General features: G+C 51.6%; 6 protein-coding genes across 6 annotated transcripts; 2 read left to right on the top strand and 4 right to left on the bottom strand.

Moving 5' to 3' along the window:
* Window positions 1-117: 117 nt before the first annotated feature.
* Window positions 118-1,361, bottom strand: JCM6883_007257 (uncharacterized protein; the record flags this gene model as incomplete). Its single annotated transcript, XM_076631385.1, has 5 exons — window positions 118-147; window positions 212-486; window positions 548-640; window positions 797-919; window positions 1,337-1,361. 5 exons carry the CDS (start codon window positions 1,359-1,361, stop codon window positions 118-120), a joined length of 546 nt encoding a protein of 181 aa, XP_076488689.1.
* Window positions 1,362-1,644: 283 nt separating this feature from the next.
* On the top strand, window positions 1,645-5,036 carry CFT2 (cleavage polyadenylation factor subunit CFT2; the record flags this gene model as incomplete). Its single annotated transcript, XM_076631384.1, has 8 exons — window positions 1,645-2,326; window positions 2,388-2,681; window positions 2,746-2,989; window positions 3,051-3,345; window positions 3,414-3,968; window positions 4,026-4,169; window positions 4,230-4,412; window positions 4,470-5,036. The coding sequence occupies 8 exons, from the start codon at window positions 1,645-1,647 to the stop codon at window positions 5,034-5,036; spliced, it is 2,964 nt and encodes a 987-aa protein (XP_076488688.1).
* Window positions 5,037-5,127: 91 nt separating this feature from the next.
* On the bottom strand, window positions 5,128-8,231 carry JCM6883_007255 (uncharacterized protein; the record flags this gene model as incomplete). The annotated part of the gene is made up of 5 exons (XM_076631383.1): window positions 5,128-6,102; window positions 6,173-7,330; window positions 7,389-7,821; window positions 7,889-8,132; window positions 8,210-8,231. 5 exons carry the CDS (start codon window positions 8,229-8,231, stop codon window positions 5,128-5,130), a joined length of 2,832 nt encoding a protein of 943 aa, XP_076488687.1.
* Window positions 8,232-8,408: 177 nt separating this feature from the next.
* Window positions 8,409-13,702, top strand: SAC3 (Sac3p; the record flags this gene model as incomplete). Its single annotated transcript, XM_076631382.1, has 14 exons — window positions 8,409-9,158; window positions 9,221-9,400; window positions 9,462-9,813; window positions 9,878-10,408; window positions 10,473-11,797; window positions 11,863-12,132; window positions 12,197-12,258; window positions 12,324-12,462; window positions 12,521-12,683; window positions 12,749-12,826; window positions 12,885-13,002; window positions 13,073-13,182; window positions 13,245-13,494; window positions 13,579-13,702. 14 exons carry the CDS (start codon window positions 8,409-8,411, stop codon window positions 13,700-13,702), a joined length of 4,452 nt encoding a protein of 1,483 aa, XP_076488686.1.
* A 925-nt stretch (window positions 13,703-14,627) lies between these two features.
* Window positions 14,628-15,155, bottom strand: JCM6883_007253 (uncharacterized protein; the record flags this gene model as incomplete). The annotated part of the gene is made up of 1 exon (XM_076631381.1): window positions 14,628-15,155. The coding sequence occupies one exon, from the start codon at window positions 15,153-15,155 to the stop codon at window positions 14,628-14,630; it is 528 nt and encodes a 175-aa protein (XP_076488685.1).
* Window positions 15,156-15,791: 636 nt separating this feature from the next.
* On the bottom strand, window positions 15,792-18,153 carry JCM6883_007252 (uncharacterized protein; the record flags this gene model as incomplete). The annotated part of the gene is made up of 4 exons (XM_076631380.1): window positions 15,792-16,847; window positions 16,928-17,318; window positions 17,384-17,549; window positions 17,613-18,153. The coding sequence occupies 4 exons, from the start codon at window positions 18,151-18,153 to the stop codon at window positions 15,792-15,794; spliced, it is 2,154 nt and encodes a 717-aa protein (XP_076488684.1).
* Between the last annotated feature and the right edge of the window lie 319 nt (window positions 18,154-18,472).

The following is an 18,472-nucleotide window of genomic DNA, read 5'->3' as shown; positions in this document are numbered from 1 at the left end:
CGATAGTGAGGAGGGGAATTTGCAACAAGAAATGGCGGCGAGAGAGAGGAGAGAAAGCGTTGGACTAAGACCAGAGAGAGCGAGAGAGAGAAGAGGTTTTTTGAATTTGGTTTTCGTTTATGCTCGTCGCTTGAGGTTGGTAGAGAGCTACAAAGTTATAAAAGTATGTCAGTTTCTCCACAACCCGACAGAAGGTCAGAGGGAAGCTCACCCATTCCAAACCCTCGTAGAGACCATCTCCCGAAGTAGCGCAAGTCGACTGAATGTACCAAGTTCGTTGCCTCAACGAGTGGAGACCGAGTTTATCGGTGATTTCGGCCGCGTTCATCGCGTTGGGAAGATCTTGTTTGTTGGCAAACACGAGGAGGAGAGCATCGCGGAGTTCGTCTTCGTTCAACATGCGTTGAAGTTCTTCACGAGCTTCGGAAACACGTTCGCGATCGTTCGAGTCGACGACGAAAATGATACCTTGGGTGTTTTGGAAGTCTACGATAGCGAAACAATCAGCACGATGTAGTAGAACGGATAAAAGGAGAGAGAAACTGACAATGCCTCCAGAGGGGACGAATCTTGTCTTGTCCTCCTACATCCCATACTGTGAATGAAATATTCTTATACTCTACAGTCTCGACGTTGAATCCTGTTTCGACACAAATAGAAACGGAATCAGTAAACACTCGATTTTGTTTTTCGAAAGGTTCCTTGTTGAGCCCTTGGCCACAATTGCAATATGACGCTCCACCGAGTGACAACCCGACTCGATCCTCGACAATGCCGGAAAGGAATGCAAGCTTACCGATCGTAGGGATGGTGGTAACGATTTCACCAAGTTTAAGTTTGTAAAGAATCGTAGTCTTTCCGGCGGCGTCGAGTCCAACCATCAGGATACGCATTTCCTTCTTTCCGAAGAGACCAGAGACTGTTCAACAACGGGAATTGAATCGTCGAGTCGATGTTTCGAGGTGAATGCGTGTCGTCCGATCAAAAGGATACAAAGAGCCGTGTAGACGATACGAGGTCGAGGCGGATGCATCAAGGGAGACGTTGGGGAGTGATCACATCGGAGTAGACGCGTTCACGAGTCGGATCGGATGAGAAGAAGGGGAGTTTCGAAGGAGGGGGATTCAGATTAGAGAGATCGATTCAAGGTGGCGCCAAGGACGAACGAAGGCGTAGGGAGATAGTACATAGATATAGAGCAATAGTCAGTGACCATACTCGAATCTACCGCGTACCGTATAGAGGAGAACCGGGCGAAAGGGAACACCCGTCACCTCTCTCTCCAAACTACACGCGGTCCTGGACGGGGAGCGCTCAAGAGGGGGCAAGCACTCACGGAGTTTGGAGATGGACAATCCCATTTTGGTGGTAAGTAGATTAGGTGGGTGGTTGGAGGTGAAGGTGAGAGTGAGAGAGCGCTCTCCAATAACTCACTCAGTCGCGTCTGTCAGACTCTCTCTCTTTAGCGTCTGGACTATAGTAGACTTCTAGAATACATCCTCGTCCGTCCAGTGAATCGCTTGTCAGAATTAACGAGAAAATTGTCTCTCTCGCTCACAGTCGATTTCGCATCGTTCTGCTCACTACCACCATCTACCTCGCCCGCGCACACCTAGAAGTCACGAGAGAGCTCATATCTCGAGAATGAGCATCTCGTTGACTCCTCTCTCGGGCCCTTTCCCCTGTCCCCCCGCTTACCTCTTAACGGTCGACAATGCCCAAATCCTCCTCGACTGTGGTGTCTACGATCGATCTCCCGAGCCGAACCTCCCTTCCAGCTCTACATCTACCCCTTCCCCTTCAATCGAATTCACGAACGAGCAAGTGACGGAATATCTCTCTCAACTTAAACGATTAGCTCCTCAACTCAGTCTCGTCCTCCTCTCCCATCCACTCTTGACCTCCCTCGGACTCTTGCCCTGGTTGAGAGCGAGATGCGGACTCAGGTGTCCGGTTTACGCGACGTTACCGACGAGGGAAATGGGAAGATACGCAGTTGAAGAATGGGTCGAAGCGAGGAGTGCTGCAGAAAGGAACGAATCGAGACAGACGGACAAGGCGAAGAAGAACGATACAGGGAAATACAGTAAAAAGGGGAAAGGAAGGGAGAAGGAATTGACGATGAAAGCGGGAGACGATACTTTGACTTTGAAGGAACGAGACGTCGAACCACAGCCCGTCGAGGAGGATGTCGAGATGAAGGTCGGCGAAGGGAGTAGTAGCAGAGATCCGTGGGATCAGGTGTGGAAGTTGAAACCTCAGGAGATTCGAGAGGCTTTCCTCGCGATCAACGCAGTTCGGTGGACTCAACCGATTCATCTTTCTGGTTCGTTCTCCCTTTTCATTCTCTCCCCTTGTCTCTGAGCTCACACTATACCATGTCGTAGGTCCGCTGAAGGGCTACACGCTCGTAGCTCATCGATCCGGACATACTCTTGGAGGTTCGCTCTACACTCTCCGACCTTCACTCTCCTCCTCCCTCTCGCCGGCATCTTCAGCTTCTTCCCTCCTCTACGCCCCTCTCTTCAATCACATCAAAGAACATCATCTAGATCCGACGTCGCTCTTGTCGGGAGGAAACGTTGACGACAATATGAGAAGAATGGGAGTTGTCGTCGTGGGAGCTCAGAGAAGTAAAGCCGTCAACATCAAACGTATCGATCGGGAACGGAAACTACTCGGTGAGCTTTGATTGAGCGCTTCTTCTCGACAAGTTAGATCACTCATCACTCTCGATGTTGTCAGATTTAATCACGAAAACTCTCGAATCGTCCGGTTCGATCCTACTCCCTACCGATCCTTCCGCACGACTCTTCGAACTCTTAGTTCTCCTTGAATCCCATTGGTCCTTCTCGAACCTAGGTAACCGGTATCCACTCTGTTTACTGAGTCGAACAGGAAAAGACGCGGTTGGTTTCGTAAGAAGTTTGACGGAATGGATGGGAGGTCAAGTCAGTGGTGACAAAGGTTCAGAGATTCTCAAATTCGGGTACGTCGCTGCTTTCTCTCGCTTCTCATAAGCTTGAGCTGATCTTCTCGGTTGCTCGCAGAAATCTCAAAATCTTTACTTCACTCGACGAATTAAACTCGACCATTCCTCCCGAAGTACCGAAACTCGTTCTCACTGTCCCTTCGACCCTCTCATACGGCTACGCGCGAGCATTATTCATCGATTTCTCCCGTCGACCGGAGAATCTCATCATTCTCACTGAACAAACTCAACGAGGTAGTCTCAGTCGATGGCTGGTTGAGGAGGTATGGGAACAGGGACAAGAAGATGGAGTCAAGTACGGACAGGGGAAAGTAGGGAAAGAGGTACAGATGGATCAGCAAGTCGAAATCGAGGTGAGTTTTGCGGGTTCCTCCAAGCGTCTTGTATCGACTGACTTGAGGGAAGTACTCGACGCTCACAGATGAACCGAAAAGTGTATCTTGAAGGAGACGAACTCGAAGCTCATCTAACGGCGGAACGAGAAGCGGCCGATTTGATCGTGAAACAACAAGCCGCACTCGAACGATCTCGACGAATGATGCACACCGATGGAGACGCCTCCGATTCTGAATCCGACGCGTCCGACGCCGAGGAAGACGTCGCGGAAGAGATGGCCGTCGATGAACTCGCTCCGATTCGACGAAGAACTGGAGGATTCACAGGAGGAGCAGGAGCGTGGGACGAGTTCTTGGACGAGGAAGCATTGGCGGGACAAGCGAGGGGACAGTCGTTCGATATTTACGTCAAGGGAGAATACGGAGTGAGGAAATTGACGGAGGGGAATGGGTTACCGAGGTACAGGATGTTCCCGGTTGTCGAGAGGAAACGAAGGGTTGATGCGTACGGAGAGGCGATCGATGTCGAAGGATGGTTGAGAAGGGGAGTCGACGAGGATCCGTTGACGCAACGAGCGAAACAAGTGTTGGGAAAGAGAATGAGGGACGAAGAAGAAGCGGCCAAAGCTGCCGCTGAAGAGGTGAGTGTCAACTCGCTCTTGTATGAGCTCAATCACTGATACGCGATTTATTCACAGGAGAAACCTGAAGCACCTCACAAGTATGTCGTCGACAAAGTTCAACTGCATCTTCAGTCACTCCTTTTCGTCGTCGACATGGAAGGACTCAGTGATGGTCGCGCACTCAAAACTATTCTGCCACAGATCAATCCTCGGAAACTTGTGAGCTTGATCTACTCAATCGATGAACGCCTAGCTGATTCTCTTGCTGAACGAAAACAGGTCATCGTCGACGGATCAGATGAAGCGATTCAAGATCTCGCCACATCCTGCAAATCTATTACTTCAATGACTCAAGACATCTACACGCCTGCACTAGGCGAGAAAGTCGTGATTGGGGAAGAAACGAAGAACTTTTCGATTCGATTGGGAGATTCCATCATGGCTTCTCTGCGACTTTCGAGGGTAAGCTCTGGCTCTAGTCTTCATTCCTGCCTCTTTATTGACACTGTTCTTCTACAGGTCGAAGACTACGACGTCGCATACGTATCGGGAGTCGTTCAACTCGATGCCGAGTCGGATCTCCCTGTGCTCGAACGAGGTTCATTCGCCGATCGGAATTCTCAGCTCGCCTTACCAGCACCCGAAACGACAACCACTTCAACAGAAACGGAATCTCAGATTGTCGAAATCACTGAAGACTCGACAACAACAGATTCTTCCCTCCTTCCTGCGCTGAAACCCTCTCTCTTTATCGGTGATCTCCGACTCGCCTTGCTCAAAGAACGACTCTCTGCCTTGAAGATTCCGACAGAATTCACTGGAGAGGGAGTATTGGTTTGTGGACCTGCACCACCTGAAGCATTCGATTACGATTTCGCATCTCGAGCCGTCGAAAAGGGGATCGATACGAGGAAAGGAGCGAAATACATTCGAGACGAACTACTGGCCGAAGCGATGGAAGAGAGTGGAGGAAAAGTCGCGGTGAGGAAAGTTGGGAGAGGGAAACTTGTTTTGGATGGAACTCCCGGAGAAACTTATTTCGTAGTTAGGAAAGCGGTTTACGCTTTACACGCTCAAGCTGGTTAGATGAAACAATCCCTCCGATCTTTTGACACGTTTATCAACATTTGAAACCAGGGACAGAGAACGAGAGACAAAACAGCTACGTGAATTCAGATCAATAATAAGGTCGAGAAGGGGGAGGAGGTGGCGGAGGATCTCTGTAGCCAGTAGGAGCTTGAGGTTGTTGCTGCTGCGAGTTGTATTGACCGTATGTCGGCTGGGAAGAGTATGAGACGGGAACAGGTGGAGGAGGCAGACCGTAACTCGAATTGACGGGAGCAGAGGGAGGAGGTAAGGATCCTTGACGATTCGGTGGTTGTTGCGACGAGTAAGAGGAGCCGTAAGAGGGAGTAGTCGAGTACGATGGCTGCTGAGGAGTAGGGTACGATGGGTAGGAAGGTTGATTCGGAGGGGCAGATCCGTAGTAGGACGACGGAGGAGGAGCGGGTCTCTGAGGAGGACTCGGTGCCGAGGGAAGAGAGAACGCTCCTGTGCTCGGTAAGTTGCCGTAAGGAGATTGTGTAGGCGGAGGAGGAGAGCGGTAACCATTCGAGGTGTAAGGAGAAGACGAAGATGGAGCTGGCGACGACTTTCCGCCCAAGTTGAGTCCACCCATCCCTCGGTCGAGACTATCGCCTCCTCCAGATCCTTCGAGGCGTTGTTTGAGATCCGCTTCGGCCGCCAATCTCGATCTCTCGGAATTCCTTTGAGAGAGGTAACTCGAAACTTGATGCTGTAACCCATCGATGAGATCGTTCAGATCTCCATAGAATCCTAGTCCTTTCCCGAGCGCTGTCCTGACGTCTCCGTAAGCTTGAGTCGCTCGTCCCAATCGATTCACAAGATCCTTCTTCCCTCGCTCGGCGGCGGCCCATTTCCCTTGCGCTTCCCTCGCTTTCGACCCCTCCGTCAATGACTTGAATCCAGAGTTGATCTCGGCGAGGACGGATTGTTGCGCCGAAAGAGTCTGGGTGAGTCGTTGTTGGTGAGGTCGGAATTTCTCAAGTTCGGTAGCGAAGAGAGAGGGTTCGAGAGCCGAGGATCCTTTGCGGTTAAGGATCAAAATGTGTGAGATATCGTCGGTTTGTACCTTGTAACGTGACAGACGAGGGGAAGATTGAGCTTTGTATCGCAAAATAAATTCGAGAGAAAAAGCTCACCTTTTCTTTGAGGTCCTTGAGTACATCGGCTCTCTCCTTCTTGATTTTGTTCAACCTCACGAGCGCTTCACTAACCGCTTCCGCCTTCTGTCTCGTCTCTTCATCTTCCCCTTCTTCCTTCGAGAAATCTGCATCCAACAGATTGATCTCGTTCCCACCTCTACCCGAGACGGCATCCATGAAAGCCTGTTCTAGAGCATTCCCACTATGTTCCGTCATCATCGTTACATCTCCTCTGATTCCTTGCCAAAGTTGTTGAGCTTGTTGATCTGATGCCGCGGCTTGATCCAGCGATTCTCGATGAGACTTGATATCTTGACGGTACGACCTCGTCGACGAACTCGAAGGGGTTTGTTCCCATAAATGACCGTATTTGTTCCTCAACTGTTCGCATTCCCTCGATTCTTGATCCAAATCGTTCGAAGTTCGATCGAGTCTCGTCCTCGCGGAATCCCTCAACGAGTTGATCCTCCTGAACGTATCTTCGACGCGGGATTCGATTTCTCCCGTTCTGACTTCGTCGACCCAACTCCTTACTTGAGGTCCAGGATCCGCGAGGGTCGATTGAGCGTTCGCACCCGATTTGAACCTCGCCAAACTCGCCGGTAAACCCATGTACTCGAGTGCTGAAACCATTTCTTCGTCGGCTAATTCGACTCGTTCCGCTTCGGCTCGTACTAGTTTCGCTTTCTCTTCGGAATACATCGACGCCGATTCGTGAACGGAAAGAGGGACGAGCTTCGTGAACAAGTCGGGTCCGACGATCTTCTGTACGTCCGGGGAAGCGTAAACGTCGTGAATCGGGATCGGTTCCGCTACGGATTTACCCTTTTCGATCGGAGGGAGAGTCGCTTCGCTCGGGACTACTTCGTTGTAAACGATATCGTTATCCTTTTGAGCTTTCGTTCGAGCGTCGGAAACGAGGGCTTGATGGGTTTTCGTGAGTTCGAGGAGGGAAGAAGGGGAATCGGCCGCGAGAGACGTCGCGGTCGAAGTCGTGGAGAATCCGGCAGAGAATTGTTGGGCGAGTCTTAGGGCTTCCTTCGCGGAGGTTTCGGCAATGTTGAGTCGTGCGAGTCCTTCTCCGTATTTTCCGGCGGCAGTATCGGCGATCGATCGATTGTATTGAGCGAGAGAGTTGAAGTACTTGGCTTTCGTCTGCGGGAGCGCTCTCTAATCAACACTCAGTACGGGTTGATAGCGAGAGTGTGCTCACTTGTACGAGCAAACTCCATTCTTTAAGGAAAACCCCCTTCGTGACCCATTCTTTACAATCCTCGACGATCCCAGCATACGCACTCGAAGCTTGCATGCACATCTTACTTCTCAATCCCGCACCTTTCGCCGTTGCCGGACCCATCGTCTCGATAAAGATCTCTACCGCTTGAGCTCCCATCAACCCAACCAAGATTTTCACGACTTCTTTCGATAAATCGGTCGAAGGCGCATGGAGGAAATTCTCGTTGATGTAGACAAACATTCCTGCGGCGGCTCGGAACGCGTGGAATGCTCGTTTGAGACCTTCCGGGGATGTACGGGGGGAAGAGGCGGCGAGGGAAGAGAGGGTTGCGCCGATGTTGAAAATGACTGAAGCTTTTTCGTAGGCGAGGGATTGTTGAGAGATCTTGACATGGGTGAAAGCGTCGCTCCTACAAAGATCGATCTCATGAGCTCATACGAGTCGGAAACGCGGCAGAAGAGGGACAGGGGACTGACCAAGGGAAAGGAACTCGTAATTCTGGAAACCTCAATTCGAGTAATTCCAACTGACCGAAATACTTGTACAGTAAATCTCTCGCCGTCGCATCTGATCCGGCTGAACCTCTCAAGGCGTCTTGACGAGTACGGTTCAGTTGCGAGAGTTCTTCAGAGTACGTGTCGGGACTTTCGGAGTAGGTTTTCGCGATGATCGATCGTAACGAAGGAGCGAAATCGACATCTTGCGTCACCTTCTTCGGAACTATATCGGGGCAGAGAGCAGGCTCAGCGGCCAGCAGAGAGAGGCGCAGAGAAGGGAGAGGGTGTGAAAAGACGAACCGAATAGGAGTGGGGACGTCATTCGGAGGTTTCTCTTCCCTCTAGCTCTTGCTGTGCTGTTCGGATAATCTCTTCTGATGCTACTCTGCTTGATGCGGCGAGGAGATGTTTGGTCGGTGATGAGGGGGAGGGGAAGAAGCGGAAGTGATTCGTTTCTCATCTCCCGATCAAGCTGTCGGTCTTATCCCAAGACCGCCTAATGTCTGCATGGAGAGGAGGCTTCAAACCTGCTTTCCCATCGTCCCAACCCACAACGAACGGCAACCCACCAAACGGATTTACAAGACCATCAAACAACTCGACGTTTCCTTCCTTCAACCCTGCAGCACCTTCACCGTTCGCGCTAGGGGAACGAGGGAGGGGAAGAGGGAGAGGTAGAGGAGCTACGAGAGGTGTACCGAGCAAGAGAGGGGGAGCGAATTTGAGTTGGAAGAGACCTGAATCAACGACGACAACAGACGAGACACTCGAGACAGAAGAGGAACAAGGGGAGGCGGAACCCACACAGAGTGCTTTCGCAGCCTTCGGTAGCTCAACAGGAGGAGGAGGAGGAGCTTTCGGTTCGAGTAACGGATTCAATCCAATTCGCTCAACTTCCGCTTCAACGACGAGCGCATTCGGGTCAACGGGTAGTGCTTTCGGATCAACTGGAACATTTGGAGGAGGAGGAGGAGGAGCTACCACCTCGAGCGCTTTCCCTCCGCCAAGTTCAGCATTCGGTTCCACTTCTTTCAGATCCTCGTTCGCTCCCGCCCCTTCAGCCTTCTCAGCAGCACCTCCGGCATCGACGAACACGGCAGAACCGACAGTCGACGAAGATGCAACCGAAGCTGTTGCGGAAACGAAACGGAATCCCGCTCAGATCTCAACTTTGGAAGTTTTAGGGGAAGACTCTGATGCCCGACGGAAGAGGTTCGAGTCTACTCTACCGAACAATCGTTACCTCGAGGTGAGTCGAATCATCTATCAGTTGGCAACTTTCGAACTAATGTAATCAGCTTCGAGTCACAGTTGAAACCTCTGCGAGAAGAACAACGACTCGAAGCGATCAAACAAGGATTGATCCCGGATCCTTCGAAACCGATGCGGTTAGATCAAGCGACCGACTTCGAAGGTACTTGCGAAGAAATGTGTCCTGAATGGGAGAGAGAAGAACGAGAATATCAAAACAATGTCGATCCTCTCGAACGCGTGAGTTTCCTCTCTTTTCTTCACACTTCGAGACCGTGCTAACTGCATCGCGAGGCTTCAGTACCCTGGAACATCGCGGATTGACCCCTCTCGAGCAGTGAAAGCGTTCCATCGACCCGCCGCAGGAAACGATCAACCCTTACCTTCCGACGTTCGACCCCCTCCCATCCTGTACAAAACTCTCGACTATCTCTTCCACACTCTCCTACCTCAACATCCTCTCGCAGTCACCCATCCGTTCGTGCGGGATCGAACGAGGTCAGTTCGACAAGATTTCACGGTTCAGAACGTGAGAGAACACAGTGCGATCGAATGTAACGAGAGAATCGCGAGGTATCATATTCTGGCGCTGGGGACCCTGAGGGAACAGAGTGGGTTCAGTGAGAGTCAGGAGCTGGAACAGTTGAGGAAAGGTGAGTAACCAGTCTTTCATTCGTCCAGGCAGATCTTGAGACCCGTCGTTCGCGTTCTCGATAGTACTCAAATCCCTCAACGAGTTCTACGACGATCTACGACTATCGAACCCTAACGTCTCTCTACCTAACGAAGCCGAATTCCGATCCTTCCATCTGCTAACCCATCTTCGAGACCCCGATATCATCTGGTCCACCGAACTCCTCCCTCGCCACGTCTTCTCCCATCCTCTCCTCCAAACCGCTCTCCAGCTACATCGCCTCGCACAGCGATCCAACCTAGCTCGTGGTGAACGAGCGAGTTCAAACGCTTTCTCCCGATTCTTCAAACTCGTCGAATCTCCGGAAGTCCCCTACCTGTTCGGGTGCATCCTTTCGACCCATTTCAACGAGATCAGGAGGAACGCATTGGACGCCCTGAAAGGAGCTTACTTGAAGCAGCACAGTGCGTTCCCGCTGAGAACTTTGACGAAACTTTTGGGGTGTGACGATGAGGCGGATACGAGGAGTGTGTGCGAGCAACTAGGAGTCGTCGTCAGGACGGATGAGCGAGGGAAACTGGTCGCAGAATTGCACAAAGGAACTATTCTCAAGTGTAAGAAACGACTTCTTGCTGAATGACTCTGGTTAAGCTCACCTTTTCCTTGCGGACACGACAGCTACGACATTAAAACTGAAAGTATCTCGACGACTCGTTGAAGCGAAACGTGGTTCGACAAGTTATCAATCAGTCATCGACGGAGCGAATTACTCTTCTCAAACGGTGCCTCAAATCCCGATGACTCCCTCTCTCGCCTCTTCATCTGCAACATTCTCAGCAGCTCAAAGTCATTCTCGTCCTACTATCGCAGCCCCGACGCCTTCCTTCTCGTCACCTTTCCCAGCATTCGGTGTGCCAGCTTCGACCTCTCTTCCCTCGACCACTTTCCCGACTCCGGTTCCTACTCCACCGCCGTCCTTCAACGCGAAACCCTCTCTCGATGCTACGGCTTCACCGTTCGTCCCGACAAACAGTACGAAACCTCCAAACGTCGTCCCTCCTCCTTCCAGCGCTTTCTCTTTCGCCCCTTCGTCGAACTCGGCGCCCTCTCAAGCTCAACCTGCGCCTCCGAAGGCTGCTCCCTCCTTCTCTTTCGCTCCGACTGCAACTCCATTCGTTCCAGCTCCTGTCTCCTCCGCTCAACCTCCTGTCCCAAATTTCTTCGCTCCCCCTCCTCCTTCTTCAAGCACCGTTCCTCCTGCACCTGTACCGACTGCTGTCGCCTCTGAACCTACTCCCCTCTCTCCTGCTGTTCCCCGACCCCGAGTTCCCTCGACCGTTCAACCTCTTGGTCGAATCTCCGGTACTCTCGCTCACGCCTCACCACGAATCTCGACTCATCCACCCGTACCAGCCGCGAAGGCCTCCCCGAAAGTCGACAGAACACCATTGATCAACTCTTTAGCTCGTTCATTGACTGAAGAGTTATTGAGGGAAGCGATTCAAGGACCGGTGAGGAGGATCGGACAAGAAATGTTGAAGGAGAGATGGGTCGTTTTGAACGAAACGGAGGAGAGGGAAAAACGAAAGATGGGGGATGAGTTGGCGGAACAGGTTATTCGGGAGATGGGACAGATGCTGGTGAAAGAGATTGGAGTGAAAGTTAGGAGAGAGGAAAAGTTGAGAAAAGAAGTTCTGGTCGCTTGGAGGGAACGAACGAGGGGACGACAAGAGAGACGGAAGGAAGGGCAGGAGAGGAAGAAGGAGTGGGAGGAAGTCATGAGAGGGTTAGGAAGTCAAGTGAGGAGAGCACCGAAAGAGGAGGACGACGAGATGAGCGATGAAGAGATCTTTAGCGACGAGGAAGAAGATGTCGGACTCGCCGGAGATGAGGAAGTCGATTTCGAACTCGGAGGAGTGTCGTTGAGTATCGATAAAGCGGATCGACGAGTCGTCGTCGGGAAAGTTCAACCCGAAGAAGATCTCGCGGACAAACTAAGATTGGTACGAGACTCTCCCTCTCCTTAGTATTGGCACCGCGAGCTGACGTGTGACTCACCTCGCTTCAGGCTGCTGAATCTCGACAACGAATTTGGGCTCGTTCAACATTTCTCGACATTCTCGGTTCTCAGCTATCTCGTTCGTTGTCACATCCGAAGCTACCGCCTCGCCCAAGATGGACCGCATTCGTCTTGACTCATTCGGTCGAGTCACCTTTCGCAACCTGGCTTTCGTGCAAATTCGGACTCGACGAGGAGGAAAGAAGAGCGACTCTGCCGCTGCCCGAGGCCACTCTTTCGGTTCAGATGATCGACAGAACCGACTTGACAGAACAAGAGGTACGTTGCTCTTTTCGATCTCGTCACGGAGAAGTCGTCAACTGAGGTGTTGTTCATATTTTAGGACCTCGACTCGACGGGTTTGATCATCCTAGACTTCAGCACTTATCCTGCCGACGAACTCGCGTGAGTGTCTCAACCACTGCGGAAATGACCTCTCACTGACCTACTCCAGAGCGTCCACCTCGTAGATGGCAAAGAGCTCGGGCTGAATTCGATAGTTTGATCGATGATGTCGGAGGCGATTCGATTTATAAACCAGCTCTCCTCATTCTGACGTGTCCAAGTACAACTATGAACGAGGAGGAAGAGGAACTCCTGCGGCAAAAGGTAAAGTACAATGTCCTGGCCTCTTCTTCGTCTTCTGACGTTCATTTTGCGTCCGCAGATCTCGAAAGAATTGAACCTCACCTCGGAGCTCAACGCGTTCTCGACGATTTCAATCATGCTCGTCCGACTCGAGGGAGCCGAGGCAGTGTTCGAATCGGAGACGTCGAAATTGCTTTCGTCGATTTTGGTTGATGAAACCAGGATTCGTCGACCTCTAGCACGTACGAGAACCCTCTTCGCTCTTCCCTGACGAGCTACTAAGAGTTGACCTTCTGTTCTCATACAGTGTACTCGAAACCGCTTCTCACGGCTTGGAGGACGAGCGTTCGCTCGAACCTCGATCGATACAAGCGAGATGAACTTGGTAGGTCGCTCGCCTCTGCACAGTTCTCATTGTACTGAGTACATGAGCGTCTCTACAGCACCCTCAATCGTCTCGTCTTTCGTCGAACAATTGGGAGAACTCGTTCGCGACATCGAAAACGTCGTCCATCCTATTTCCAACCGGCCCCTTATGCCTCCGTTTCCTGACATGAAAGGGTGAGACGCTCCCATTCTCTCGCTTCTCTTCAAGTCGAGTCGTATTGACCCCGCTTCGCTTGACTTGTAGCTCGTTCCGATCGGCGGTTGATGAGTTTATCTCGAACGAAGCTTTCGCGAGCGCCGGACATTTCCCGGAAATCGCTGCCGCCTTCGCTCAACGACCACCTGTTTCCGATCGTGAGTCACCACGCTCTACTATCGATTTCGTAAGCTGACATGAAAGATTTTTCTCGCTTCAGACGATCTCGCTCGACTCCTTCTTGACCTACTCGACCAATTCACGACAAACGTCTATGGTCCAAACTTGAAGACTCTGCAAGCCTCGCTCGACCAGGATCTGCGGCCGGCACTGCAAAGACTCGAAGACTCGCTCAACGAATGCTCGCAAGATATTCGTCGAGAAGCGCTCAGACTCGAGGCCGAGTCTTGTGAGCTAGAGTCGACTCTTAGGAAGAAACGAAAGGCTAGTATCACGCCTACTGATTCCGCGTTCGTCCAATCTTTCTCTCAACTCTCTCTCGGTGCCGTTTGTTCCGAACGCTGACCTCGTGTTGTTTTTGTCATGGTCTTAAGGAACCGAAGTCCGAAAAAGGCGAGTAACGGTCAGGGCAATGGATCTACGACACAGTCTGGACCAGATCGTTTGACGGCGCTCGAAAAGCTGATGAAGGAAACGAAAGCTTTATTATCGACTTGACATTAGTCACTCGGGACATTTAGTCATGACTTTTGAGCACTCCTAATGCAAACAATCTTGCATTATCTTTCACATGCTCCAGAGCTCCATCGCTCTCGTTCGCCTTGGCTTCTGTTCTGTTCGGCTCTGCTCTAATTAGGCGAACGCGCGAAGAAGACAGGCAGAACAGTTTTCTCGACGACGAAATGAACCCGGAAGGAACTCTCGCTTACCGAGGGAGCTTCCCGCCGCGTTCTTTTTTTTTTTGTATCAAGGGGAGTTGATTACAAGGCGGAAAGCTCATAAGCCCGGCTAGAGAGTGAGATCTCTCGATTCCTGAGGAACCTTCGGGAGCTGGCTCGGGACGATAGCTGTAGAACAGAGTCTCTTCGCACGGAGCACCTTCTCCCGGCGTTCTCTTTTTCTTTCGTCCCCCTGCTGTCCTGCTCTTGAGCTTGGAACGAAGGTTTACCCAAAACAAGACGACGATCCTTTGCATGTGTAGAGGAACACGAATTTAAACGCTGTCTCGGAGAGAACGAAAAAAAAATCTGAAGTCGATCTTCGACGGATCGTGCCGAACGTTCGTTCGAGTCTAATTCTAATTCCTCTCGTCGACTCGTTCCTTCCATGAGAAAGTCTTCCTTTGCAAAAGGTTGAACGACGTGTGACTATATGCATATATATGAGCTTGCGATAAATAGATAACGAGAGGGGGAGGGAAGGAGGGAGAAGAGACGAGGATGCGATGGAGCGAGCTGAGGAGGGAATAAGGTAAGAGAGGGTATAGTATGCGAGAGATGCGAAAGGTTGGTTGCTATGAGATTGTGCGTATATACTCTGAGACGAGAGAGAAGTCAGTGATACGAAAGAGGAACAACAAAGCGCGAGAGAGGGAAGACTTACAACGAATGCTGGAGAAAAGTTTCGTTCTCGTTCGAGAGACTCAATTACTCTCCCTCATATCGGTTCCATCCGCCTCTTGCCGTGATTCTTCCCCGTTCCTCGTCGGTGATTCTTCGTTGTCTCCATCGAAGTAACCTTGCGGAGGTGAAATCCTAGGTAATCCAAACTCGTCGAGTTTTCCACTGCTCCCCGTTCCTACACTACTCGAACTTGCTGGCGTTGGAGGGGTCGTCGTCACTTTCGAGCTCGATTGAGACGGGGAAGCAGGAGTGTTCGGAGGGAGTTTGAGTTGACGTTTCGCGGCGACGGCGTGAGAGGGACGAGGCGGAGATTGATCGTTGCGAGGGATAGGAGGGTAGGGAGGTTCAGGCTGATCGACTGTCTCGTGTATTTGAGCGAAATCTTGAGGAACAACAACACCGACGTTGTCTTGCGTTGTCGTCGGTTGTGAGAAATTTGTTGAGCGATCATCTGGATTCCGACGCGGATCCGGGACTTTCTGCTCCTCTGAACCTGACCGTGGTGGTGGAGGATCTTCTCGAGGCGCTCTTGGATCTGACTTGGACATTGAGATTCGTTGGAAGAGGCGAGAGGGAGAGGGAGGGAAGAAAGAAGAGATCGACTGAAGTTTGGCCCGGCCTCTCCAAGCGTAAGGTTTTCCTTCTTCTCCGAAAATCCCTCACTGATCGTCACCACGTCAAACAAAACGGAAAAAGGAGACCCTGAATTCAGTGACGAAACGGAAAAGAGAAGAAGAACTTTGCACGTGTGGAATTCGACGATCTCTGTACCTCGATTCAGGGCGACGGAACTTGGAAGTGACTTCTCTTCCATCGAGACATTCTGTCCGAACCGGAAAAGAGTCTTGGTGATCAATGCGTTCGACTTTCGTTGACCGACTCGGCTTTCTTCGTCCAGCGAAAGTCGACGTCAACGTCGAAGAACGACGACAACGACCAGAGCAAGTCACGACGACGTTCCTTCCTTCCCTTTTCCCCTTTTAACCCGAGACGACCCAGTTCGATCCTCGGAGTTTCTCTTTTGTCTGAATAGAACGGTTCTTAGACGGAATCGAGCGTGCGGGTTACCCGGTTATGAGCGAATTAGACTTGAATAGCAACACACGAGGAAAGATGAGTTGAACAGAAACACCTTGCGGCGCAGAGAGGGAGAGGAAAAAGTTTGAAGAAACAGAAGAAATTTGTCACGATTTCGATGCTGGAGTCGCAGCTTTGTCGACGACGGACTTCCAGAACTCGTCCATTGACGCTCGACCGCTACGACCTCGTGTCGACGTCGGTGAAGTTTCCTCGTGCGGCGCCGGAGGTCGAGACGTTGAATTTCCGCGAGCTTGTCTTTGAGCTTCGCCGACTCGCTGGATCGCCGTGATGAGCGAAGGAGTCGCGGGTACCGAGTTATTGTTGGTCGCACTCGCGGATGTCGGAGAGAACGACGAAGCCGGGGTTAAATTGTTCGAACCGGGAGTTGAGCTCGGGGAAGTCGAATTGTTCCCGAAGATTCTTTCGAGTCGGAACAAGCTTCCGCGCTTCTTCGATGTCGTTGGCGTTGGCGTCGCAGCCGTTGCCTCCTTCTCCTCCCGATCAAAGTTTGTCGAAAGATGGTTCTCTTCAGCTTCTTCTTCTCTCCCTTCTCCTTCTTTCCCCCCTCCTCGACGATGACGATGTGCCTTCTCAAGTATTTCTTCGTTTCCTCCTCCTCTCGAGTCGACTTTCGTGACAGCAGTTGATCCACTGAGAGCACCAAAGCTTCTCGTACTCTTCGAATCGATTTCTTCAAGTCCCGCCGCGCTCCAAATCCTTCCTCCCCCTCCTTCCTCTCGTTCGTCCTCCTCTTCCTCGTTGGGACTACCCGCTCCATACTGCGCTGGTTTCGAGCTTCCGCTCCTGACGTTCCGAGGTCGTCTTGGCGTCGATCGACTCGCGAGAGTATCAACTTCTGAATCCCAAACATCCGAGTCTTCTCCTCTCCTCTCGCGTTTCGACGACGATAACCGTTCTTCAAGTCCGAATCCTTTCTCGAAATCGAACTCATCTTCGTCTTCTTCTTCGGCGTCGATATCATCCCAAGGTGTCGTCCGTCGAGCACCAGGTCGTCGAGAGAATTTAGTATGTCGATTCTTCGAGCTCGATTTTCGGTTCGAGAAGAGAGCGGTGAGTCGTTCTTTGATCGTCGGAGGAGGTTGATGGGTACCGAGTGGATCTGAAGGAGGGATGTATCGCGACAGGTAATCGTTCCAAAGCTAAATCAACCAAAATTTTCGAAGAACGACTTGGTCAGTTCAAAACTCGTATTTCCTGCAATCAAGCACGCGGAACTCACTTCTTGACCCTCGATTCCCAATCCCCACCAGGTCTGCCACGCCGCACTCAATATACTCAGAATCCACCAACCCGCGATTAACCCTTTCCCTCCACTACTCGACCATTCAACAACGATTCCTTCCGTCGCTTCTCCCCCACCTGATCCAACCCCACTCGATTGGATGAGGAGCCCTAGAGCGTCGATGAAGCCGAGATGGAGGAAGAGATCGATCCCGAGGACGAGGAGGAATGAACCGGAGAGAGCAGAGAGGATCGGGAGAGCGAACCTCTCAGAAAATCGAAGATGAGCGGCGACGAGGGAGATGACGAGGAAGACGGCGCTGAGGATGAGTCGAGTGAGCGTTGAGGAGACGTGGAAGGAGACGATGAGGAGGAGTGAGAATGAAACGCTGCGAAAAAAACGAAAATCGTTAAACGAGACTTTGAGCAGCTAGACGAGTGACTGCCGGCTTACCTTCCAACGAACGCGACAGAGCTCTTCGATACTCTCTCCCATCTCCCCCCAGCGATCGCACCAGGTATCGAACAAAGAAGCAGAATCGACAGAGTTGCCCAAGCTCCAAGCGACGTCTCCTTCTGCCTCGACACGACAAGCATTGTCAACAGTGCCGAGATCAAACCTGTTCGACCTCGTCTCTCGTAAGCCTACGCTTCAATCGAGCTGAAGAAAGAGAAAGACGAACCCAAACCCGTCGAACCGAAAAAGATTCCACCAACTCCACCTCGCAACCACCCTTTCTTCTCGTTACTTCCATAAGTCCTCCCCAGATCTCTCTCAAAATACAAAGATCTCGCACCGGCGATCAAACAGGCGATAGAGACGAGGATGAGGTAAACTCCTACGAGGATTGAGGCGGCCGAAGGAAGGGAAGTGAATCGAGAAGTGAGGAAACCTGGGTAATCCATCGAGGGGCTTGAGGTCTTGGACGCGTGAGAGGAAGAGGCGAGGGAGGATAACTTGTCGGGAAGAGAATTGGACAAGGAATCGGAGCCGGAAGAAGTCGTTGGAAGAGGGGCAGGAAAAGTTGAATCATGCAAGGATGCTGGAGATGCTGAGGAAGCGGCTGAGACGAGAGCTTGATAGATTCGTTCAGATCGATCGTCGCCTAATACTACTGCGAGGGAGGCTGGCGTAGGGAGAAGGGGAGCGGAGGGAGATGAGGAAGAGAAGAGTCGAGTAGATGCGTGATCAAGTAAAGCTGAATAGATCGCTTCACCGTCCATTCTGGGGCTGTATTAGAGATCGTAAGGTAAGGGTATACTGGGTGAGGAAGCGGTCGTTGCTGTGAGTCGTGAAGGGGGTCGTGAAGGTCGAGACGAATGAAGAGGGCTGTCGCTGCTCGCTGCAATCCCGGTGTTGGTCAGCCGCCAGCACAGTGTAGGGGTAAATACGAGATGCGCTCTCGTAGGAAAACAGAAGATGGGAGAAAGAGAGCGAGCGTATGCAAGTGAGAGGTTCGAGAGAGAGAAAAGGCCGAAGGGTGTCGATCGATCTCAAGGGAACGTGCTCTTTTTGAGTAGTCGCCGTTCGACTGACTCTAGA

The sequence above is a fragment of the Sporobolomyces salmoneus genome (genome assembly GCF_050403485.1).
Source record: "Sporobolomyces salmoneus JCM6883 DNA, S_salmoneus_JCM6883_v1_ctg16, whole genome shotgun sequence".
NCBI classification, from domain to species: Eukaryota; Fungi; Basidiomycota; class Microbotryomycetes; order Sporidiobolales; family Sporidiobolaceae; genus Sporobolomyces; species Sporobolomyces salmoneus.
This window is presented reverse-complemented; position numbering and strand designations above follow the sequence as displayed.